Raw genomic sequence first — 23560 nt, 5'->3', positions numbered from 1 at the left:
TCTGCAGCCTGCAGAGTGGGTGCTGACTCACTGCCAGAGTGCCCGGGCACCATCAGGGATGTTCCACTCAGCCCGACTCCTGGGTGGCCCTGAGGTCTCCAGCTGCAGCCCTAGGTGAGCAGCATCACACCCCACATCACCAGGACCACCCCAAGGCTCACCCCTGGAGACGCCCAGTATTGCACCTCCCTCTCTGAGAGCCCCAAACTCCTTTGCTCTCCCAACCCAGCAGCCTCTCAGAGCACGCCAGGGATTCTGGGGAGTCTCAGTGATGAGACTCTCCTCTCCTGGATGTGCCTCTGGGGAAGACCCCCTCAGTCAGGACCCCCCAGGCAGTCGTGTCCCCACCCCGTGTCCAGGCACAGAAGAGTCATTTGTCCTGGGACGTGACTGTGCCACAACCACCCCAGGACAACCTGGGCTGTGGTGCAGGGTCTGTGCTCAGCCCTAGCCTCAGCCTCCCCAGCTGTAAAGCCACAGGGAGGTTGGGGTGGGCTGGTGTGTTCAGGCACTGCGGTAACATGGGCAATAGCCAAATGACACCCCGGGCTCTGCAGTGCCCAGAGGGGACAGACATGCAGCCAAAGTGCAGTGCCATGGAGGAGCTTTGGTGTTCCGGGCTGAACCCACTGTCCAGCCCTTCTCACACAGACCTGAGCTGAAGGCTGTGGCTGGCTCCTGACCATGGAACCCTGGCCCGCCACACGCAGGGCTGCAGCCCACCAAGGTGTGATTGATTGCCGTAGAAGGTCCCCACAGCCCTGATGGCTTCTCCATCACCTGCCCTACGAGAGAGGGTGGGCTGACAGGGAATTCTGTTTAAAATCTTGCCTCTAAACCAGTGCCAATCCAGCACCAAACCTGCACACTCAGCACAGGGAAGACAAACAGATGTCCGTTTGTCTCCCCCAGCCTACCGCCAACTGAGCTGGGGAGGACAGATGCATTTCTTTCTGCTCCCCTTTTCCTGGCAGGATCCTACCCATCCCTGGCTGCACTGCAGACCACAGAGCTGAGCTTGGAGCAGGAGCAGGCGCCAGCCATTGGGGTGATGGAGCAGGCAAGAGGCTCTGGTCCAAAGCAGACAGATGGCCAAGCCCCAGCCACCAGTGCACAGTGACCCTAAACAATAACCGGGGACCTCACACAGTCCCCCCAAAACTGCCCCATTGAAATGTGTGTGAGGACACACACCCCGAGAAACCCCACTGACTGCCTCCACATCCCCCAGCTAAACCCAGCGCCGCCACAATGGCCCTGCTCCTACAAAGGGGCCGGTTCAAAGTCAACGTCTCCCTTCCCCTCTGCCTGTATATGAAAGGGAGCAGGAATGCGTTTGAGGCCTCGGAGGGCTTCCTGGGGGGATGGAGAGAAAGAGCAGGTTGGCAGGAGGAGCGGTCCGGCCCGGGAACAATAAATCAAAGGGATGGAGAGTTACTGCCCGGGCAAGGATCTTATGAAACCCCAGGCCACAGCGGGGGGGGGCAGGAGGAGCAGGGCTGATGGCTGGGATTGGAGTCCCGCAGCGATACTTCCCCTGCCCGCTGGAACAGCGAAGTTGGGCCTGCACGGGCCAACGGGGTGCAGGCACCCCCAGGGCATGGACGAGTCCTGCACCCATAGAGAAGGTGCCCCGTGGCGTGGGTTTCCCCGGCAGGTCTCACAGTGTTGGACTCCTTCAGGGCTGCCCACAGCCCTGCTGATGAGTGTTTTGCATCCTCAGGTCATTTCCCCGTGGCTGTGCTCCCTCCCCACAGCAGCCAGGCATAGCCAAAGTGGGCAGCCTGGCACATGCCCAGCCACGAGTCAGGAAGGGTTTCAGGTCCAGCTCATCCCCTTAGTCATGTGTGTTTTTTTCCCTCGGGGAGGGGTGGCTGTTCTGCTCCCCATGATGCGTGGCACTGCCAGCAGCTGGGCCAGGGACTGCTGCTGGCATTGTGGATGACAATGCCTTGATGCCCGTCCCTGGGTGCCAGCCCTCTTGGGAGCCAAAACAAATGCATCATAACCAGCACCAAGTGCCTTCCCCCAGCCCCGCCAGCAGCCCCATACCCACACCACTGCTGCAGGGGATGCTTCTAAACCTATCTCCTTGGCTTATCTCTAGTGCCAGACGGCCCGCGGGCTCCTGGTAATCCAGGCTAATACACAGGGAGCAGTGCTGGCAGCGGGATCGCCCCTCGCTCTGCTCTGGCTGGGCTAAGGGGGTGCCTGCGCTGGGGATGCCCAGGCTGCTGGGAGATGCCCACGCTGCTGGGGCATGCCCGTACCTGGTGACACAAGGTGATCAGTAAATCTCCCTTCTTCACTGGGAACCGGCAACAGGCAGGCAGATTCCAGCAGAGCCCTCCTGTGTGGCAGCAACAGGATTTAGGAAGCTTCCCGTGCCGTGGAAGGAGTGAGGGAAGGGGAAAATGCCTGGAATCGGCCCCGATAGCGCCATTGTGAAGGACAGCGTGAGAGGAAAGCCCTTAAAGATAGAGAGAATTCCCAGCGCGCTCCATTGTGGAGCAGATGGGGCCGATAGCCGAGGCTGCGATTAGCTCCCAGCCGCGGCACACCCGGCGGTGCTGGGCACTGCCTGCACAGCCTCTCCGAGGCACAGCCGTCCTCAGTGAGGTGAGGTGAGAGGGGCAGCGGGACGGAGGCAGCTGTGGAGCCCCATTTCTGTTCACGACTTTGCTGAGCACCTCACGGGTGTGAGATCTGCCACCGGGACCTCCAGCGGCACACACCAGCGCCCTCGGCACTCGCCCCGTAGCCAAGGGGCTGCTGCGGCTCCAGGCAGGCTGCCAGCCGGGCTGACCCCCCGGCCTCTGCTCATGATGTGTCCCCATTTCCCAAAGCAACCCTGGGTCCCTGCCCGTGCCCCGACCCGGCAGCGCTGGGGAGTTCCCAGGCGGGGAGAGGGGGAAAGCGATGATGCTCCAACATTTGGAGCTGTAGGTCCCGCAGAGCACCCCCGAGCACGGGGCCGGAGGGATGCGAGAACGGCAGCGGGACTGACCCCAGCCCTCTGCCCCCACAGCCCGAGGGCACCGGCCCGGGCGGCCTCAACCTACCTTCCCTCGCACCTGCCCTCCCCTCCCCCTCCCCTCGCCTGGGGGATCAAGTTCACGCCCGACCCACCGGTGCGGGGCCAATGAGGCCGGGCTCTATTTCCATATGGCCTGGCCCGGCCCGGCTCGGCCCAGCCCCGCCGCCTTCAGAGGCCCTGGTGGTGCCACAGCAGGGAGGCAGCGGCCGGCGGGCAGGCGGGCCGAGCCCCGCAGCCCCCCGCCGCATGGAGCCTTAGGGCCTCGGGCAGCATGTTCAGCCCGGACGGCGGGCTGCCGGCCGCCCCCTTCGGCCTCTTGCCCGACGGCAGCCCACCCTTCCCCCGCAGCAGCTTCGACGGGGCGGCCGCCCAGCCGCTCTTCTTCCCTTTCGCCGCTGAGCCCGAGGCCGCCCGCGACCCGCAACCGCCCCGCGCCTGGCTGCCCCCGCCCGGGCCCCCAGCCAAAGCGGAACCGCGCCCGGGCCGGCCCTGCCGCCAGCCCGAACCCGAGCCCCGCGCCGCGGGCTGCTGCGGACCGACCTGGCCCGCCCCGCCTTGGGCCGGGCCCCCAGCCCCCGGCCCCGCCGCCCTGCCCGGCCCGCCCTTCACTGGCCCTGCCGCCAGCGCCTTCCCCGCTCCCCCGCTCTGCCCTCCTGCCCTGCAGCCGGGCTCCGGCGGCCTCTCCGGGCTGAGCAGCACCGGCAGCTCCGCCGCCAGCGAGGGCGGACACTCCAGCGACAGCGGCGACGAGGTGAGACCCGATGGGATGGGGACTGGTTGCTCTGACCCCGGCGAACTAGGTAGTCTGGCACCTTTCTGGGACACCGCTCTGTCCATCGTGCCTCGGGGGCAGGGAGCCCGGTCAGGGCTGGCTGCCGTGTGCCCTGTCGAAGCAGGGAGCTGCCTGGCCACTCCCGGGCAGAAGCCAGCGCAGACCCCCCTGGGGCGGCTCTACCTGCCCCTCTGTCGGGTGTCCCCACGGGCGCAGCCCTAAAGCGACCCAACGTGTCCCACAGCAGAGTCTCGTCTCTCCGCGAGGGAGGCGCTTCGGAACAGGGTTCGTTGGGATGAGAAAGGAGAATTTAAGGACTCGCAGGGAAGCTTGGCCCGGCACTGACCTCCCTGACGCGGGACGGTAGACGGACCTGTTCCTGCGGACGGTCCGCAGTGCGCGATGCTGCAGCCGGCTCAGGGGGTAGCTCGGGGCACACAGCGCGCCTCCCCCAGGTTCTAGGCAGCTCCCTCCAGATCTCATCCGTGTGGGGATGGTGGCTGCTGCCTCGAACGCTCCTCCTGGGACCTCCGCGGGCACCGAGGGCAGTCGGGGTGCGGGCAGAGCAAATCTAGAGGCGGGGCTGGGCTCGAAGGGCTGTCAACACGATTGGCAGTTGTGCCTTGCGGTTATTTAATATTTTTTTAAGTCTTGGTATCGTATAAACCGCTCTCCCCACACGGGCGCCGCCGGCAGCAGCAGGCGGTGCCGGGACCGGCCGGGAGGTTCCGGCTGGGTTTGTGCGCAGCTGCTGCGGAGGACAAGCCGCGGGGGCTTGAGAGCTCCCACGCGTTCCTCCGAGGCAAGCCGCGGGTGGCAGCCCGTCGTCCTGGGGGTGGGGGTGTTTAGCGTAGGGAGAGGCAGGATTACTGAGTGGCAGGGATGCGTCGGGCTTCCCACAGCCGATGTACGTCGGGAATTAAAAGCCGAAACTCGGGGGCACGGGGGCCGTCTACAAAACCTGAGATTTGCGCTGCAAACGTGGAAATGTGGCAAAAGGTTGCAAAGGAGGCCCGCAGCAGCTGGAAGCTATAGTGCAGAGGCGAAGGGGCCACCTGGATGAGCACCTTCCCGGGAGGAAAGGCCCTGTTAGTGGCACAGAGGTGTCTGAACCCCGTTCGAGTCATGGGCGCTTCCCTGAGCTGCTCCCCTTGCCGAGAGGGGTGGGCAAGAGTGTGGGAATGGGGTGGCCACTGCCCGTGGTAACTGACCCCTTGGGGACGTGTCATGGAATGCATAGGAGTGGGGAGTCCTGGGGCCAAGGGTGAATGAGTGCTGCCTCTGGTCAGGAGGGGAGAGCCCGAGGAGACATTCCCAGGGCATGTTGGGGCAGAGCAGGAGCTCTTGGGTGCTCCTGAGACCTGCTCGCTTGTCCCCAGGTTCTTGTGCTACCCTTGGCCTCTGCCAGGCCACTGAGGTGATTGCTGTGTATGGGTGTCCGGGGGATCAGGATAAGTTGGAGGAGCTTTTTGGGTCCTTGAGCAAAGCTCCTTCTCCAGGGATTAGGAAAAACACAACTCCTCACTCCAAGGACCCCACCGCGCAGGGCGGCAGTGTCTGTTGGTGCTGCCCAGGGCTCGGCTGGGCCCTCTTCTGTCCCCATCTCTGTCTCACACTGACCCCAACACATCGAGAGACGTGGCTCCCGGCAGCCCTTTGTTCCCCTCTCAGTTTGTCTCTGTCCTTGCCCCAGGACACACCAACCTCCGAAGAGCTGGAGCAGTTTGCCAAGGACCTCAAGCACAAACGCATCATGCTGGGCTTCACCCAGGCTGACGTGGGGCTGGCGCTGGGCACCCTCTACGGTAAGGGTGTGGGTAAGGGTCCTCTCTTGTTCCCGCCACACCCGGGGGGAAGGGAGAGGCCTGGGAGGGGGATGGAGCACCTGGGCAATAGAGATTTCTGCTCCTTAACGACCTGCAAACGAGGCGGTGAGCACCCGCCCCAGGGCTGCTGGGGCTCGCCAGCCCTGTTAAGTGCTGCTCAAGTTGGAATTGTTTTGATAACAGAGAACCAGTTCAGAATAGATCATGGAATCTTTTAGACCATCAGGTCCAACCATTAACTCAACACTACCAAGTCCACTGCTAAACCATCTCCCTCAGCACCAAATCCACCCTTCTGGATGGGGTCTCCACCATTGACCTGGGCAGCCTGTTCCAGGGCTTGACAACCTGTTAGGGGAAGTTTTTCCTAGCTTTCAATCTAAACCTCTCCTGGGGTAAAAGACACTGACCCCCACCTGGCTCCAGCCTCCTTTCAGGGAGTTGTAGGGGGCCAGGTGGTCTCCCTTCGGCCTCCTTTTCTCCAGTCTGAACAACCCCAGTTTCTTTAGCCCTCTTCCCCAGACCCTTCACCAGCTATTCCCTCATTTGGACCTGCTCCAGCACCTCACTGTCTTTAAGTGAGGGGTCCAAAACTGAACCCAGGATTTGAGGTGTGGCCTCACCAGTGCCCTGCATGGAGGGATAATCCCTGCCCTGGTCTTGCTGGTCACACTGTTGATGATACAAACCAGGATTCTGATGGTCTTGGCCACCTGGGCACACCATGGCTCATCTTCAGCCACTTTTGACCCACACCCCCAGGTTCTTTTCTGCCAGGCAGATTCCTCAGGCCCAGAGCAGTCACAGGGTGACCGTGATCCAAGTGTAGGATTCGGCACTTATTCTTGTTGAACCTCATACAGCTGGCCTCAGCCCATCAATGCAACCTGTCCAGATCCTTCTGTAGAGCCTCCTAACCCTCAAGCAGATAATAGTTTAAAACAGCTGCAGCTGATTATTGGAGAGTTTCAGTGCTTTGCACCCCTGCTGAAGCTGCAGGGAGAGGCCTTTCCTAGTCCCCTGTCCCAGGGAGGGATGTTGGGAAGGGATTCTGGGGGGCTGCTGCACAGAGGCCAGGGTGGTGTGTGATGTCCTGCCTGCCCACACAGGGAAGATGTTCAGCCAGACAACCATCTGCCGCTTCGAAGCACTGCAGCTCAGCTTCAAGAACATGTGCAAGCTGAAGCCGCTGCTGCAACGCTGGCTCAACGAGGCAGAGAACACGGACAACATGCAAGAGGTGCAGGGCTGAGGGAGGGAAGGGGGTACCATACCCTGGTAGCCATTGAGCTGCAGCTTCTCTTACATGTGGGGTTTGGGAGAGGAAAAAGGGGTGGGCAGCAGGTGTCTTGTGCCATAGCTGCTTCTCACTGGCACAGCTTCAGTCCAGCTGTGAGCACACCACTGGGTATCACCTGCCAGGCTGGGGGGCAGCCCGAACTCCCTTCCCCACCGAGCCCCTGTGGTAGCTGCTGGTAGAATCTCGGGTAAGTTGGAGATGCAGCTTGTTGCTGCCTGGTGGGGTGCAGGGGGACACATCTACCCTCCCTGCCCCAGCTACAGGCAGTGATGGGATGCTGGGAATTGCTCCAGTCATGGTGCAGTGGTGCTCAGGGGACAGCTGTGGGGTCAAAGCTTGTCCCATCCCTCCCAGACCTCTGCAGGCAGCCAGATGTATGTCCAGAGCGTGGTGGGGACATTGCCAGCCCTGTAACCCAGTGTGTGGTCTCTCCTTTCCAGATGTGCAATGCAGAGCAGGTGTTGGCTCAAGCCCGGAAGAGGAAACGCAGGACCAGCATCGAGACCAACGTGAAGGGGACCCTGGAGAGCTTCTTCCGCAAGTGTGTGAAGCCCAGCCCCCAGGAGATCTCCCAGATCGCCGAGGACCTCAACCTGGACAAAGATGTAGGTTGGGGGGGTTTGGATGGCTATCCCCTTGGCCACGGTTCTTGAGCACCTACATCAGGCCAGTTTGATACTGGAAGCTGTGAGCCAAGGCTGGCAGCTGTCATCAGCCTGTATAAACCCGTGCCCCTGGAGGAGCCAAGTTAGGGAGGGGGCTGCGAAGATGTCACCAGCATCTCTGTCACCAGGTCTCTGTCACTTACACAGTGCCTGGGCCTGTCCCCCTCACCCCTCTTTGTTTCCTGTCCCTCACAGGTGGTCCGAGTCTGGTTCTGCAACCGGCGTCAGAAAGGCAAACGGCTGCTGCTGCCCTTTGGCAACGAGGCGGAGGGGGTGATGTATGACGTGAACCAGTCCCTGGTGCCCACTGGCCTGCCCATTCCGGTGACATCCCAAGGCTACAGCCTGGCACCCTCCTCCCCAGTCTACATGCCACCTTTCCACAAGGCTGAGATGTTCCCTCAAGTGCTGCAGCCTGGGCTCTCCATGAGCAACAGCAACCACTGATCCAGGGGCTGCGGGACACGGCGGCTGGGCTGGCTCTCTGGGGCAGCTTCCTTGCCTCTTTGCCCTGAGAAGGTACCATGGGCACAGCCTTACTCCCAAGTCCTGCCTGGGTGCTCACTGGGTTGCTTTAGGGCTTTTGGAGATGAGGGCAGGGGAAGGGCTGGGAGCCTGGCACAGGAATGGTGCCCACTCTCTGCAGTTGCTCCCAGCCCATCCCAGCTCTGTGAGCTGCTGGTCCCAGCAGCATCGGTTCCCCTCTGACCTCTCCTGGGGGGCAGCTGTTGCTGGCCAGATGTGCCCAGGTCACTGAGTGGAGCTGCCTGCCTGGTGCCAGCCCAGCTGAGCCCCTCCTGCAGGACCCAGAAATCAATACTTTTTAGCTTTATTTTTTTCTTGGGGGGGGGGGGGAGGGGGAGGGGGTAGGGGAGGGAGGGAGGGGGTGGTTTTATTTTGTATTCCAAATGGCTTTCCATTGTAGTTTTAAAAAGCAAAAGCCTTTGTAGTGTGCCTAGTTCCCCAGCTGCCTCCTCCCTGTCACATCGAGCAGGGCTAGGGTGCTGTGCCCAGGGCTGGGGTCCCCGGCATCTCTGCCCACCCTTGGGAGCCCCCAGCTGCCCCCCCCCAGAGTCTCACCCATCTGTGGCCTCTTGGTGGCATTCTTTTTTTGGGGGGGGAGGGGTGGGGCCCTCCCAGGCCCTTGTCCCCAGTGTCACCTTGTGCCCTCTCCAGCTGCTGTCCCCCTGTTTCAGCCTGGCTGGCCAGTGACCATCTGTCCCCAGGGGATCCCAGCCCAGGGGGCCCCCGCCGTCCTGTCTGTGCTGCTCTCGCCCCTCTGCCTTTCAGCCTGCTGTAGTTCATGACTTTTATATTTTTGTTCTTAATCATGTTCCCTCTGGCAGTGAAATAAATTTCAGTTCTTTAGGGCATGAGAGTAAGTTCAACCCTTTCCTTGCCTCTTTGCTCCTGCATGGTGCCAGACAGCAAAGCAGTGTGGCTTTGGCTGTGTGTGAGGCACAGCAGGGCTGGACAGGTGCAGCCAAATGCAGTGGAGATGTTCACATCATGCCAGCAGCACCTGGCCCTTTGCTGTGGGCATCTCAACCCGCTCCCAGGAGCGGTGGCAGCTTGGCTCTGGAGGGACAGTAGGTTGTCAGGGCTGTGGACCTCCAAAGCAGAGGTGGTCAGGAGCATGGAAGGTCACCTTCCACGCAGTCTGAGCAGCTGTTTTTCCATAGCTGCTTTCTAGAAGGGAGGAAGCCCAGCAGGATCTTGCAGGCTTCTTCAGCAGATGCTGCAGACAGCCTCAGGGTGGGCAGGGGCGAGTAAAGGAAGCCTGAGCTGTCCTGGTTGCAGGGCTGCCAGTGTGGCACTGGCAGGCAGAGTGTGCTCCTGTGTGTGGTCCAGCTGGAAGGTGCTGGGCTGGCTGAGTGCTAGGGCCTGAGGTGGTGGACATCAGAGATGCCAGCCCAGCCATGGGCAGCAAGTGACTGGGGGCTGGCACCTCCCTTTTCACTGCCATGGCCCCTGCAGCCTAGCTGGGCACCAGGCTACCTCTGAGGGACTTTTTGAATGTTTCCCCACCCTGAGCAGAAGCAATGTATCTGCCAAGCCGTGTGAGCAGCCCCTTCTTCAGCTCAGCTGCCAGGAAGTGGTGGGTTTGCCCTTGGTGGTCATTAGGCGAGTAGGTGCATCCCAGGCTGGGTGCCAGCCCAGTAGAGACAGGATACTCTTGGTTTGCCCTGTGTACCCCTGTGTGTCTCCAGAGCCTAGGGTCTGCAGGCTGGGGACGCAGCCAGGCGCCCTCTGCCACTGCTGTGCTCTGCTTGCCTGGTGCTCTGGTGGCAGGTGCTGGAGACTGGCAGTTGTTGGGCCGGGGAGCAGAAGGTGTCTCCTGCTGTTTCCCTCAGCTGAGTTTTACCTTCCAAGTAAAGGCCAGGCAGGAGACCTGCCCCGAGACCCCCAAATCCTGCTGCTCCTGCACCCTGCCTGTGGGTGCTCACAGCTTCCCTACTCTGTGTAGTTGGCCCAGAAGACAAAAACCAAAGCAGAGATTGGAAGCCTCAGAAAGCAGAGGAGCCTGGCATGCCTGGCAAGTGCAGCAAGAGCTGGGCCAGTCTGGGTGAGCAGCTGCTGAAGGGTGCCACTGCACACTGGGTATGAAGAGCAGGTCCCAGAGGGGTGGCAGGAATGGAGGTGAGGCTGCAGTGGGGAAAAACTTGTGACCAAAGCAGCACTTGCTATCAAGGGGGTGGATGGCACCGAGCCAAAGGGTGAGGGGCATGGAGCAAGGCAAGGTTGGAGCAGTAGTCCCCCATGTCCTGTCACCCAAACCTGATGCTGCCATGGGTCCTAGATGTGTGCTTGCCCTGGAGGCACCTGGACATCGCCTGTGCCCAGGGGGCAGGGTGCTGGCTGTGCAGCTGCCTGGGGTGTGTGGAGCGTATGTGGTGCAGGGTGTGCCAGTCTTGGCAGTACCAAGGGCACACAGAGCAGGCTGTTGGTGCCTCAGGGTGCCCATCTTTGATCTGGGCTTGCTACAAGGCTCTGAACGCCAGCAGCTTGCTGGCTTCCTGCCACAGCAAGGCAGCACAAAACCACAGCCTCCCTCTGACCTGGCCTGGCACTGAGCAGGCAGAGATTGCTCTGGAAGGCATCCGGTGGCCTCACTGGCACAGCTACACTTGGAGCTCAGGAGGGGGCGAGTGGGGGAAGTGAGCTGCTGGGCTGTGCCTCTGCTCTCCATCCCTGCCACAGGGTGCTGGGCTCCCCCGAGGCTGCATTGAGGTTGGCTCCTCCACCCCAGCCGGGAATGTCGCCACGGGGTGAGCTGGGCTTCTACCACCCAGCAGAAGATGCTTCTGAGGCACAGAGTGATGGTGGGGATGGTTGGAGAATCCTGAGCCCACTATCAGCCCCCTGCCCAGCCCCCACACCACACACAGAGCCTCTGCAGCACTCTCCTTTATTTCCCTGGCAAGGTTGATGTCAGGCTGGGGGGAGGAGGGGGTCAGTCCTGCTTGACAAGAAATGAACTCCTGTGAAATTGCTCAAGGTCCTGGTGTGGCAACAGCTGGGCTGGGAGGGGAGGCCGAGGCTGCCACATCCCCCATGCCCTACATTCTGCTCTGCAGGAGAGCGCCGCCCGTGCTGTGTGCCAGCGCGCGGGCAGGGCGGCGCCGGCACTAGGAGCCGAACCACGTCTGCAGGTCGGGGTAGAGGCGGCCGCGGCGCAGGCTGGGGTAGGCGCTGCAGATGGTGCAGATGCGCTCGGCCCAGTCGCTGTAGAGCTTCACGCTGTGCCCGCGCTGCCAGGCGAAGAACTGCCGGTAGCGGCTGGCGCTCATGGTGCGCAGGAAGCTGGCCAGCTCCGCCGGGGAGGCGAAGTCGTCGACGTGGATGAAGGAGTCTGCGGGAATAAACTGCTCGTAGTTGGCCCGGGGCGGGCCCAGCACTATGGGCACGGTGCCAGCCATCAGGGAGTTCCTCCAGAGCTTCTCGGTGATGTAGTCCTGGTGGATGGAGTTCTCAAAGGCCAGGTAGAACTTGGACTTGGACGTGGTTGCCAGGAGGCAGTCTTTGCAAAGTGGCTTTTTGTTGGCTCTCCCGTATACGTTCACATGGAGGTGCCTGGAGAGGTTTCTGTAGACTTTGGCTCTTTCCTGAGTCCTTTGGTAGTTGCTGATAACCCAGGACACCAAGTTGGTCTTGGCAGGGATGTTCACGGTGGCCGACCGGTTGGGCACAAGCTTGCCGTAGGGCATGAAGATGTCTGAGTCCCGTCTGTAGGTCATCACCCAGTTGAAGGTCTGATTCCATCTGGATAGGCCTTTAGTGTTGGAGGGTGACTCCAGGGAGACCCACACCCAGTGCTGCTGTGGTGGCCTCTCCTTTGGCAGCTCGTCCCTGCCAGGCTGGAGTCTGGTGTGGGGAAACACCACCACATCTGCCTGGCCCAGGAGCTGCTTGTCCATGGTGAGCCAGCAGCCTGTGATGCCATACAGCTCACGGCAAACATCCCCACTAATGTTGGGGACCTGCTTCGAAGGCCATTCCCACACCAGAACCAGCAGCGGCTTAGTGTGCTTGGAGGCTTCTCTGGAGACCTCTGAGGGGGTGAGGAAGTGCCTCAAGTGCCAGAGGGTGGTTACAAGAACCCCAGCAGTGAGCACTGCTTTCATGCCAGGCCGAGCCCGCAGCAGTGATGCCCAGGACATGCTGCCAAGCTGGTTGTCACCTCGGGTGAAAGAGCTGAGGCCTGGGAAGAGGAGGGGCCCCAGGGGCTATCAGCATGTGGAGTGCAAGGGGTCGTGGGTAGTTGGTACTGGAGGGGATGGAGGAAGGGCTTCTGCATGGACCCTGGGCACCAGCACCTGGGTCAGGGTCACAGGGTCTCCTGTGTACCTGGTGTCTCCCCAGTGTAGTTCTTGTGTCACCCTTCTCTGTCCATAGTGTGAGCAGGGACCCAGAGAGCTGATGGGCTCCAGCTGCCTGTCCCTTCCTGGCCCAAGCACCAGGCACTGCTCGCCACTGGGAGGCTTGAAACCCTGCTTAGGGCTAGAGTGGAGCCTCCTGCCTGGGAAATGCCCCCCACCCCTGCACCCTCCTGCTGTGACTGCAGGGCTCTCCCTGGCCCAGCAGTGAGGGAGCCTGCAGCATCAGAGCCCAGTGCCTGGCAGGGACAGCAGAGTGGGCAGGGAGCCACTGGGACTGCAGCTGGTGGGGCTCAGCCCACAGGCACATGGGAACCCCAACCAGAAGGTGCTTGCCCTACCATGGGCACCAACCCTGGCTTTCCTCTCAAGGTAACTTCTAGCCCATGTTGAGTGGCCAAGGCCCCCTGCCCAGCAGGGCTGTGCCAGCTGCTGCAGTGTGCTGGAGCCTGCTCTGAAGTGGCTCCCTCCTTTTCCACTGCAGCTGCTGCAGCTTTACTGCAAAAACAATCCCTTCCCTGCCTTGGCCCAGGAGCATGTGGAACACCCGAGCTGGCTTCAGGCTCCAGCCACACCTGGCACCTGAAGGGAGGGTTGGGAAAGCTTTGCTGGCTCCCTGCACCCTGTGCTGGTGCTTTGGGTCCCTCTGCCCATCAGTCCCTGGCAAGGGGGATGCTGCTTCCATTTCGAGGGTGCTCTGGGAGGGGACAGCCCACCCAGGCAGTGCCCAGTTCCCTCTGGCAGTGCCAGCAACTTACCCATTTCCCAGGCCCTGTGGCAGGCAGCAGTGCTGAGCTCAGACTTACCGGGGCAGGGCTGGTGCAGCGGTGCCTGGGGTGCCTGTGTCTCTGCCTGGGCATCTGCTGGCACTGGGCTGGGGCACTCGAGGGCTTCCTCTTTTCTGTGGTTTTGCCTCGTCCTGGCCCCACCATGGCTCCTTCCTGCTGCACATGGCAGCTGGCACAGCCCACTCCCAGCACTTCCCCTCTGCTGCAGAGACCGTGAGGTGCACCATGGCTGGGTACAGGCCCGGGGTGGGTGCATGCCCAGGGCCAGGTCGATGCCCCATGGCAGGGTGGCTACCCTTGGCCCGAGTGGGCACCCAGGGGCTAGGGTGGGTGCCCTTTGTTGGTTGGGTATCTTTGTCTCGTGCAAGTCCCATACCTGAGAGGGCAGCCTCGTGGCTGGGCAGTTGCCTGTGGCTGGCCCACAGCTGGGTGCATGCTCGATGCCAGTGTGGGGCTTAGCGCACACCCCATGGCAGATGCTGCCTCATGGCTGTGCCCTGGCATCCACTGGAAGGGCTCCTGGTGCAGGGGCTGCTCAGCTCTGTGCCTGGGCATCCTTCCCCATCCCCCTGTGTTTCCACCACCACCCTCTGGCCAGGCTGTGGCTCCTTGGTGCTCAGGGCCCTACATGGGATTTCAGTTCCCAGCGTTCCCCAGGTGCCAGGTCTGAAACCAGGGCTGAATTGTGGCTCTGTTCTGCCAAGAATCTGCCCTGGGCAGGCTCCACGTTTCACAGGTACCCAGCCTGGGGTTGGGGCTCATGGGATGGGCTCTGTGTCCCTGTGCTGCACCACAGAGTAGAAGGGTCTGCTCCCATGACAGTGGAGACTCACACCAGCTGCCCTTCCCCCACTGGCTTCCTGTGCCTGTGGCAGAGGTGCCAGGGGGCAGGGGTGAGGTTTGGGGCATCATGGAGGAGGGAACAAGGGGTAGAAATCCCTACCCCTGCTGAGCCCTGTCACTGCACCCTGACCTTGGGCACCTTGACCTTGGGCACGCAGCCCTGCGGGGCAGGGTCCTGCGCCCCAGCAGGCTGCTCTGCCTGCAGCACTCCTGCCAGAGCCATAGCAGTGCAGGGGGTAAAGCTGCCCAGTGGGACTGTGCTGAGCCCATGGGGCAGCTCTGCCAGCTGAAGCTTTGTGCCAAAGCACACCCCACAGTGCTCTTGTTCAGAGCGTTGGCACCTCATTGTTATCACTGCTGCTCTGCTTTTAGCCCTGGTCACTGAGGGCAGGATCCTTGGGGCTGGCTGCAGACCCCTGGCACAGGCAGCTCCCTCCAAGGTCACCCAGGAGCAGCCCAGCAGAGGGATGTCACTGGGCTCAGCCTGGAATGAGGCAATTCCCTGGCATTTGCTGCTGCCCAAGGCAGAGCTGGTGGAGATGGAGGATGGCATCAGCTCCAGAGTCTCAGCCTGGTACTCCCACTGGCACCATTTGTGCCAACAGCAGGGTCAGAGGTGATTCCCTCCTGGTGGCTGCTGGAGTCAGTTGGTGCCTTGCCAGGTGCATGTGCTGGGGGCTTGAATGCCCTGCCCATGCTGGTGCAGGCAGGGCCCTGCCCTCAGCCTTGCCAAGGTGCCTCCTGTCTGCCACCCACAGCCTGGTTGCAAACAGGATGCCAGCCTGACCTTGACTTCAACTGACTCATCTTGAAACTTCTGAAGTGGCACTAGCAGCTCCTCATTGCTGCCAAGCCCTGGGCACCTGTCCTGGCCAGGCTGTTTTCTACCAAAAGGGGAAGTGGGCACATGTGTGCCACAGGCATCTGCACAGGGCTGCCTCCTGTGCCAGGGCTCTGGACCTGCCTGCCCTTCTCTGGCCACGTGGTTGGTTGTTCTCTTTGCTGGCAGTGCTGTCCAGGCACCAAGTCTCCCCAAAAGCCCTGGCACAGGAAAATAGATGGGAAAACTGTGGCAAAGGTGGGGAGTGGAGTCCCAAGGTGCACAGCACTGTGCCCAGAGCTGGCAGGGGCATACCCTGGCACACACATTGCTGGGCATAGGATCCAAAACTGCTCTGTGGGGGTCCTTGAGCACCCTCAGGGCCTATGCCCCCTGGTGCACCCTGGCTTCTGCCAGCTGCCTGGATCCTGGGAGCAAGGATGGCTGAAATGCTGGTGGTGAGGTGCTGGGCAGCGACTGGGCACAGCACCATGCCACCACCCTGGTGTGTAGCAGGGCTCTGTGCTTCCAGTGCTTCTCAGAGGCCAACTGCAGCTCTGGGGCTGGCTGTTTCCTGTTATCTTTTCTCACCCCCTTTCAGCATTTCTTCCCTTTCACGATTGAGAGCCCAGAGAAGGGGCACTGCACAGCCTGCAGGGCACCATTCCCAGCCTGACCTGCCTCAGCCCTGCCAGCTGCAGGACAGAGCTGCCAGCAGCATCCCCACTGCCGTCCCCCTTCCCTCTGCACAGCCCTAGAGACCGCAGCCAGGACAGCAGCAGGGACAGCAGCAGCCACAAGGTTTCCACAGGAGATGCAGGATTGGTGGCAGAGCAGGAGGGAGCTTGTCCCTGGCACTTGCAACCATCAACCTTGGGTGGTGCCCCAGGACACCTGGGCAGCAGGGATGATGCCCCTGGTGGGTACTCCGAGTCTCATGACCTAGGGACACAGCAGCAGCAGGGCCAGCGCAGCCAGAGTGGATTGGGCAGCAGCCCCCAGCGCCTGTGGCCAGAGCCTGGGAGCGTTGGGTAACACCAGATGACACCAGCACAGAGCAGGGACCTGTGTGTGGCTGGGTGCTGCCATCTGCAGATGGCTCCACACACAGGAGCTTAGCCACCCTGCGAGGGATAGTGCCCAGGGCGCAGTGTCCACAGAAGAGCTGGGCTGCTGGGGCCCTGGGCTGCTTCAAGGGCCCAAGTCCTCGGCTGTGCTGCCCCATGGCATGCATGGTCTGTCTCTTTTGGCCCCTCGTGTGGTTTTGTGGTCATGCCAAGCAGAAGAGCTGTGAAGTTCACCAAGATCCACTCTGGTGCAGCAGGAGACTGAGGTGAGTGCAAACCACAGTTGCAGTCGTGACCCTCTCCAGTGTGCCCCTGCCAGCTGAGGACCTGCTGCAGGGCAGGGGGTTTTGAGGTGTTTCTGTCCTGGGCTGCAGACAACCCAGATACAATCTCTTGTGAGGAGCCAAGGATGCCTGCAACCCTCCTTCCCAGGGACCAAGAAAAGCCACTGCTGGACTGGAGAGTGTGTTGGCTGAACCCCCATGGCCCTACTTTCCTGGACACTAGTGAGACCTCACCTGCAGTGCTGCAACCAGCTCTGGAGCACTCAGCACAGGAAGGACATGAATCTGATGGAGAAGGTCCAGAGGAGGCCATGAAAATGATCAGGGGGCTGAAACACCTCTGCTATGAGGAGAGGATGAGGGAGCTGGGGATGTTCAGCCTGGAGAAGAGTAGACTCCAGGGAGACCTCGGAGCAGCCTTCCAGTACCTGAAGGGGCTACAAGGAAGGCTGCAGAGGGACTGCTGCTAAAGGCCTGCAGGGACAGGCCCAGGGGCAAGGGTTTGAAATGAGAACAGAGCAGATTGAGATTGGAGGTGAGGAACAAGTTCTGCCCCAGGAGGCTGCTGGAACACTGCAGCAGGTTGCCCAGGGAGGGAGTTCAGGCCCCATCCATGGAGGTGTTCAAGGTGAGTCTGGACAGGGCTCTGGGCACCCTGATCCAGTGGAGGATGTCCCTGCTGGGTGCAGGGGTTGGACTGGGTGAGCTCTGGAGCTCCCTTCCAGCCCAGCCCAGCCTGTGGCTCTATGACACCAGAACTCACCAGAAGGTCAAAAAAGGGGAAAGAGCAGCAGACCTGAGACTGCTCTTGCCATCAGGATGCAGAGGGAAAAGGGCTGAGCCAGCCCTGCCACACGCCTTGCCCTGCTTCTCTCAACGCTGCCCACACCCGCTGCAGCACCGTCAAAGAAGCTGCCCTCCCCCAGGCACAGGGCCGGGCAGTGCCATACCTAACACCCTGTCCCCCTGGGCATCCCCTGTCCCCCCTCACCTTGGCACAGTGTTTTGCCCAGAAGTTTGTTGAAGAACGGCTCTTTGTGGCAGGACAAGAGGAGCTTTTGTTAGAGCCTGGGCAGCTGTGGCAGAGCCTGCCTGAAATGCAGTCAGCCTTGGCAACACCCCCTGGGGCTGGGGCAGCCAAGGGAGTTATTTACAGCTCCGGCCTGCACTTGGCCCTGCTCACAGCATGGAGATGGAGATGGGGAGAAGGGCTGGAGGGAGGCATAAGTCCTGAAATAAAGTGGAAGGGAAAGGGGAAGAACGCTTGCCTGGATGAATGCTTGCTGCTGCAGAGGGTATTCCTCCCAGCCCGGAGTCACAGCTGGGCAGGGGGTGGCACAGCTCGTTGCAGGCCAGTTGTTCCCCTCCAAAGATCCCATCCCTGCATGCTCTGTGGGCATCTCCCTGGGGGCAGGTGGGCTGACCAGGATAGGCAGCAGCATGTAGGCACAGTAATGCCCCCCTGGCCCGCAGCCCTTCACGGTGATGAGCTCCCCTGCAGCGAGGCTGCCCCTGCAGGGCCAGCGGCAGAGCCCAGCGAGGCCTGCCCGCTCCAGGTCTCTGGCTTGGGAAGGAGCTGGAGCAGGGCCGGGGGCAGCGACCGAGGGTTTCCCTAGGGCAGGAGCCCTGCTCCCGGGCTCCAGCGGTGCCCCGGGCGGCGCAGGGTCCGGCTGCAGATCCTCAGGGGCAGCGGGGAGCCAGGCTAGGCTCGGGCCCACCTTGGGTTGCGGGACTAGCCGAGCCAGGACGGGCCAAGCCGAGCCGCGCCGGGCTAATCCGCGCCGGGCTGGTCCGAGCCGAGCCGAGCCGAGCCGAGCCGGGCGGTGGGCGCGCAGCGGCCGCGGCCCAGCGGTGCCTTTAAGGGGCGGCGGCGGCGGCCCGGGGCCGGGGGTGGTGCCGTGCCGGGCTCCGGGCGGCGCGGCCGGAGCCTGCCCTGCTGTCGCTCGCAGCTCGCTGCGGCAGGCGCAGCCCGGCGGGGCATGGCGGGGGGCGGCAGGTGATCGGCGGCGCCGACCGAGGGGGCCCTGCGCGGGGCCGGGCCCGGCCATGGGGTTCCTGCACCAGCTGCACCTCCTGCTCTGGAAGAACGTGACGCTGAAGCGGCGCAGCCCGGTGAGCGCGGGGGGTGCCCGGCGAGCGCGGGGGGTGCCCGGCGAGCGCGGGGGGTGCCCGGCGAGCGCGGGGGGTGCCCGGCGCCGGAGCCTCCCTGCGGGCCGGGGAGGGAGGCGGCGAGGCCCCGAGCGGGGCCCGGGGGCGGCGGTGCGGAGCCTGCCTCTGCCCTGCCGCCGGCCGGGCCTGGGCGCTGCGGGGCCTGGCGCCGGGGCCGGGCTCGCCGGGGGGCTGCTGGCTGTGTGAGCCCTGCCCGCCCCCGCCCGGCCCCGCCGCCCTCTGCCCGGGCTGCCGGCGGCTTTCCTGCGCCGCTCCCGCCCGTGTCCGCGGGAGCTGTCCGGGCCCGGCGGTGGCCGGAGGGGCCCGGGGCCGGGTGCTGGCTGCCCCGAGCAGCGTCCGCCGTGGCGGCCGCTCCGTGCCGGCATCCCGGGGCACCTGAGAGCCCTCTCCTTGGCGCCGGGGCCGCCCCTCCGCCCGGCAGAGCTCGCCCCGCAGGCTGTCGGTGGGCTCCCGCAGCCTATGTGGGTCGGAGCTGCTGCTGCGCCGGAGGCCAGGCTGAGCAGCGGGGTCCGCGGAGCTGCTGTGCCCCGGGGGTGGCGGAGGCGGCCGCACGGCAGCTGCTCTGTCGGGGGGCGAATGCGGGTGGTCCTGCCCGGCTGCTCCTCTCCAGGGCTCCCTTACCGAGCCCTGCCGGGCGGGCAGCAGGGCACCCCCAGGAAGGGACCCTGGCGGCGGGGCAGGGCCGGGGGCTGCGTGCGCTGGGCCCCAGCCGCCAGGTTATTTATAGAGGATGGGGGAGGGTAGCAAACTGCTGCTCCCAAGCTGGCAGTGTTCTCCTCCTTCCCCCTCCCAAATATCCTGCAGGCCTCATCCTGCTTTACCTCGCTAGCAGCCTGCCAGCATCCAGTCCTCTGTCCCGGTGGCTGGAGCACCAGGTACCACCTGAGACGGGGACAGGCAGGGGAGGGCATAGGCAGCAGGTGCCAGCTGCATTGGCATCCCCAGTGCCCCCCAAATGGGTGAGGGGAGCGATGCTCTTCGGCTGAGTCATCCCTGCTCCCTGCAGAGATCTGTAGCCATGGTGAGGGGCTGCCTGGGACCCCTGCCCGTGAGGGTGAGCTAGCTGGCACAGCTACACCTTGGCATCTGTTGTCCCTTAGCAATGGACCCAACCTGTGTGCCATGGCTGGTGGGGTTACAGACTGGGCATGTGCATGTCTGCTGGGCACCCGTTCCTCTCTGACCCTCCCCAGTCCAGTGGGCAGCATGGGGGTGCAAAGCTGCAGGAGCACAAGGAGCACAGGCTTGGTTACTCCCAGTGTGAGGACCATCACTTGTGTGTCTGCTTGCTGCAGGAGAGGTAGCACCCTCTTGCCCACCCAGCAATGCTAGGTGTGGATGAAACAAGAGGAGGACCACTTGTGTGCCAGGGCAAGAGCTGCCCCCAGTGCTGCAGGTGCAGAAGGATGAGCTTGGTGCAGCTGCTGGGGTAGTCGTGCCCTGAGAACGTACATGCCCTGTGCATGTCACCTACATCCTCGTGCCTCTGCTGTGTGCGAGTCCCGTGGTCACCCTGTGTTCCCCATCGATGCAGGGATGCCATCCTGCCTGCTTCTGGGGGAGCCCTGCCCTGTGCCTGCAGCTGAGAGCAGAGCTGCCAGCCCTGGCCAGCCAGGGCAGTGCTGGGCCCTGTGCCAGAGCCCAGCGTTGTCAGCTCCTGGTGTGAGCATCCCTCAGTGCAGGTCTGACCTGGCCCCGCTCAGTGCTGGGTGTTTCACCAAGGAAAACCAAATCCGTGCCCTGCCAGGCTGGTCCTGCTGTGTCAGGCAGAGCCTGGGAGGATTGGTACAGGGGAGGGGGCAAAGCATGAGACCTCTTCCCTGCTAGGGGTTCATCCCTGGGGGGTTGGAAGTGGGGACTGCTTGGCTTCTCCCAGCCTCACAGAGGGTGTGGTGTGTGCCTTGCCCAGGCCCTGCCAGCAGCTGCCCTTTGGCACAGCCCTGTGCTGCAGGGTGTTGCCCTGGGGTAAGCTCCTCACCATGTGTGCTCTCCTCCCAGCAACACGCAGCAGCTGTGGTCTGTGGGGAGCAGACACCTCCTGCTTGGCTGAGGATGCTGCGCTTGGGCCCGTGGGAGCAGCACTGCCCCTGAGTGGCGGTGGGCCTGGGAGGGTTGCTGTCGTGGCTGGCACCAAGGGCTGCTGGGGCAGCAGCACTGTAGGGAGGCACAGCAGCGCCTGCAGGACAGACCTGGTCCATGGGCACTCGGTGGGGTCGTGGTTGGTCTGCTGGAGGCTGCAGCGGTGGTTGGGTCCAGGGAAGCTGCACGACTGGGTGGCCTTGGAGAGAGGTTTGAGAGGTGTGCTTGTGAGCCACAGACCCATGTGTCACCAGCCCCCTTCACCACCAGTGAGTGCCTGCAGCCTGGCAAGCTCTCCTGTGCTGCCTCTGTAAGGCCTCCTGCCCTTGGCAGTGTTGGACTTTGCCTGGCATGACTGAGCTGTTCTGGGGGCTGCTCTGAGGTCTGGCTCTGGTTTTGTTCTTTCTAAGGCAGAAGTTCAGGCAGGAGCCCCAGCACAATGGGAGCCTGAGCAGGAGCATCAGCAGCTCTTGGTGGAGGGAAGCCAGGCTGTGGCTGCCCGAGGATGGGCAGTTCCCTGGGGCAATGACAGCCCTGTGCCGTTGTCACTGTGCCTGCTGGGACACAGGATGAGCTCAGCTGTGTATATCCTGAGGGATGGGCTCCCTAAAGGCTTCCAGTTTAAACCTGTTGGATGTAAAAGTAACAGGTGATCACTCCACAGTGACTGCAGGCATGACTCAGGGTGCTTGGCTGCCTTCCCCATGACCCTCTGTGCCCATGCTTTGGGACAGGAAGGTGACTGCAGCTGGAGCTCCCAGCTCTGAAGTGCTGGTTATGAGAGGGTTGATTTGGCCCTGGGGCAGTGCTGGCAGTTTGGAGTGCTTCTGGGGGAGTGATGAGCAGGAGCTGATGTGCCAGGTGCTGCTCTGGTGTCACAGCATCTGTGGGGCTCCAGTCTGGGCTGCTTTGCCCTGGGCAGGGTTTGTGCCTTCTGCTCCTTGGCCAAGAGCTGGCAAGCTCCCACCAGCCAAAGGAGTTGTCCTGCCCTGCCAGGTCTGCCCCTTGCTCCTCAGCTGAGGGGAGGGATCATGAGGCCTCCACAATGAGAAAGCCTGAAGTTTGGGGGGGATCAGGGCTCCTTGTGCCTGCACTGGAGCTGCTGGTGCTGGGGGGGGGGCTGATCCCAGCCCCTGCAGCAGGAATTGCCAGGGCTGGCATTGCCTGGGCTCTGGGTGCTCTTTGCCCCCTCACTGTGTGCAGCAGGTGTGGGGGAGGTGGGGCACACATGGGCTTGGCAGCCTGTTGCTGGTGTGGCAGTACCAGGCAGTGTCCCTGTGAATTCCTGCTGCAGGCTGGCTGTGAGGGCTACCTGTTGCAGAGTGCCTGGTGGCCACAGTGGCCCAGAGGGCAGCTGACCATGAGGCACTGATCCTGCTGGTCTCTGCCTTGCTCCCTGCCAGTGGGGAGAGGCTGCAGGGCAGTCAGAGCATCCTTCCAGTCCTTCCACACCATGCCACCAGCCCAAGCCCATTTGCTCTGAGGCCAGGCGCTGTGTGGCTGTGCCCCAGTGCCATGGGCTGATGCAGGGGCACTGCTGCTGGCACAGCTCTTACTGGTGCCATGTCCTTCTTGGTCTGGCAGACACAGAACCATGGAGCTAGCATGAGGAGAAACTGTGCTTGGCTTTCTCTGAGTTTCTGTTTCTGCCATGCTGGTAGCAGGTCTGAGAGAGGTCTTGACAAATTCCATCCTCCTGCAGCCTCATCAAGGTATGTGCCCAGGCTGCCATGCCAGGGCCACAGGGCAGGCTGTGAGGGCTGGGGATGTGTCTTGCTTGGGGCAGGTGGCAGTGGGACAAGAGGTGAACAGCACAACCTGCACTAAGCAAATTGCAGCCAGAAGCAGGAGTGATGGCAGCCAGGCCTCAGTGGGGAGTTGACAGCTTCTGGTCCTGGCCTTGGCTGTGCCCATGGCCTGCCCCTGCCTGTGCTTCCCAGCTGTGGGGAGGTGAAGGAGTCTTTAATGATGATTCAAGTCTGGAGCCATCAAAACAGCTGAGGGAATTGTGCCAGCCCTAAAATGCTGTTGGAAAAGTTGGGGTGGTGCTCCAGGGTCTGACCCTTGAGGCTCCCCTGGGCTGGCACCTGCTGCTTCCAGCCCCGTGGGCAGCACTGGCACCTGCAGGAGAGGCTGGCAGGGAGCTTTCCTTCTTCCCCAGGGAGGAGCTCAGCCTAGCCCTGCCCCACCCTCCACTGTGTGCAGGATGGGGGCTGTGCAGGCCAGACTTGTCCTGGGCTGTTTCTGGTGCTGCTTCACCTCTGTTGGGCCAGGAGGACCCCTGGCAGGCGCTGGGGGAGGGGTGCTGCCACGGCAGATGTGTGCTGCCAGGGTGAGGCTCTCCAGGGGGGTCTCCTGCTCCCTGGCTGCCCCTCTGCTGCACCATGCTGGCCAGAGGCACTGGCTGGGGGCTTTGGGGCACTGCTGGGAGGGGGCAGGAGCTGAGTTTTGGGTGGTGGTGATGGACATGAAGAGCTGCCTCAGCCTGGCTTGGCCATGGGGCCATCCCCAGAACACAGCAGAGGGTCCTGCCAGAGCCAGTGCCCAGCACCGGTGGCAGTGTGACCCTTGGCTCCAGCGCAGCTCCTGCTGCCCCTGGTGCTGGCCGGAGGCTGTGCCCGCTGTGCCACTCTGTGTCCCCTCCGTGCTTTTGGCCTGGCAGCGTGGGAGCTACGTGAGCTGAGCTTCCCCCTGCCAGGGAGGTGGCAGCCTGGGGCCAGCAGCAGCCATCAGCCTCTGCAGGAGTGGGACAGGATCCTGCTGCCCCGAGCCCAGCCCGCAGCAGGGTGAGCGTGGGCCCTGGCAGACGTGCCCATCACCCACCGCCAGTGCTGCCAGGCAGATGTGAACCTGTGGCCTTGTCCTGCTCACCTTCCCAGCAGGCTGAGAAGCTCTTGTGCAGGGAGTGTAGCTCACAGAATCAGAGCTGGTTTGGCTGGGAGACCTCCAGGATCATCCAGTCCAGCCTTCGACCCAAGACCCCCATGTTCTTAATCCATGGCCCCACGTGCCGTGGCCACGCACTCCTCGAGC

The 23560-nt window shown here is 62.7% G+C and overlaps 3 protein-coding genes across 6 annotated transcripts in view; 2 read left to right on the top strand and 1 right to left on the bottom strand.

Moving 5' to 3' along the window:
• Window positions 1–3209: 3209 nt before the first annotated feature.
• On the top strand, window positions 3210–8405 carry LOC137454197 (POU domain, class 5, transcription factor 3-like). Its single transcript, XM_068164161.1, has 5 exons — window positions 3210–3788; window positions 5503–5614; window positions 6745–6875; window positions 7376–7540; window positions 7796–8405. Exons 1-5 carry the CDS (start codon window positions 3309–3311, stop codon window positions 8045–8047), a joined length of 1140 nt encoding a protein of 379 aa, XP_068020262.1. The 5' UTR covers window positions 3210–3308; the 3' UTR covers window positions 8048–8405.
• Window positions 8406–11019: 2614 nt separating this feature from the next.
• On the bottom strand, window positions 11020–13327 carry FUT7 (fucosyltransferase 7). Its single transcript, XM_068164125.1, has 2 exons — window positions 13284–13327; window positions 11020–12302 (listed from the first exon to the last, which is right to left on the bottom strand). The coding sequence occupies exon 2, from the start codon at window positions 12259–12261 to the stop codon at window positions 11230–11232; it is 1032 nt and encodes a 343-aa protein (XP_068020226.1). The 5' UTR covers window positions 12262–12302; window positions 13284–13327; the 3' UTR covers window positions 11020–11229.
• Window positions 13328–18271: 4944 nt separating this feature from the next.
• ABCA2 (ATP binding cassette subfamily A member 2) overlaps window positions 18272–23560 on the top strand; it is a 33934-nt gene continuing 28645 nt past the window's right edge. For 2 of the 4 annotated variants that reach the window (XM_068164243.1, XM_068164244.1), the window contains exon 1: window positions 18272–18391. In XM_068164243.1, the coding sequence (XP_068020344.1) occupies window positions 18326–18391 (66 nt within the window). In that variant the 5' untranslated portion in view covers window positions 18272–18325. The remainder of the gene's footprint in view (window positions 18392–23560) is intronic. The other 2 variants (XM_068164245.1, XM_068164241.1) reach the window with 1 other exon arrangement.

Source organism: Melanerpes formicivorus, unplaced genomic scaffold (genome assembly GCF_026170545.1).
Source record: "Melanerpes formicivorus ecotype bairdi unplaced genomic scaffold, bMelFor1.0.p_v2 SCAF_77, whole genome shotgun sequence".
NCBI lineage: Eukaryota > Metazoa > Chordata > Aves > Piciformes > Picidae > Melanerpes > Melanerpes formicivorus.
The sequence above is the reverse complement of the archived record's forward strand: the minus strand, read 5'-3'. Positions and strand labels throughout refer to the sequence as shown.

Coding starts and splice junctions, on each gene's coding strand:
- LOC137454197 (XM_068164161.1), top strand. CDS start 3,309: ATGTTCAGCCCGGACGGCGGGCTGCCGGCCGCCCCCTTCGGCCTCTTG. Junction 3,789..5,502: donor CCAGCGACAGCGGCGACGAG/GTGAGACCCGAT, acceptor TCCTTGCCCCAG/GACACACCAACCTCCGAAGA. Junction 6,876..7,375: donor ACACGGACAACATGCAAGAG/GTGCAGGGCTGA, acceptor TCTCCTTTCCAG/ATGTGCAATGCAGAGCAGGT.
- FUT7 (XM_068164125.1), bottom strand. CDS start 12,261: ATGTCCTGGGCATCACTGCTGCGGGCTCGGCCTGGCATGAAAGCAGTG.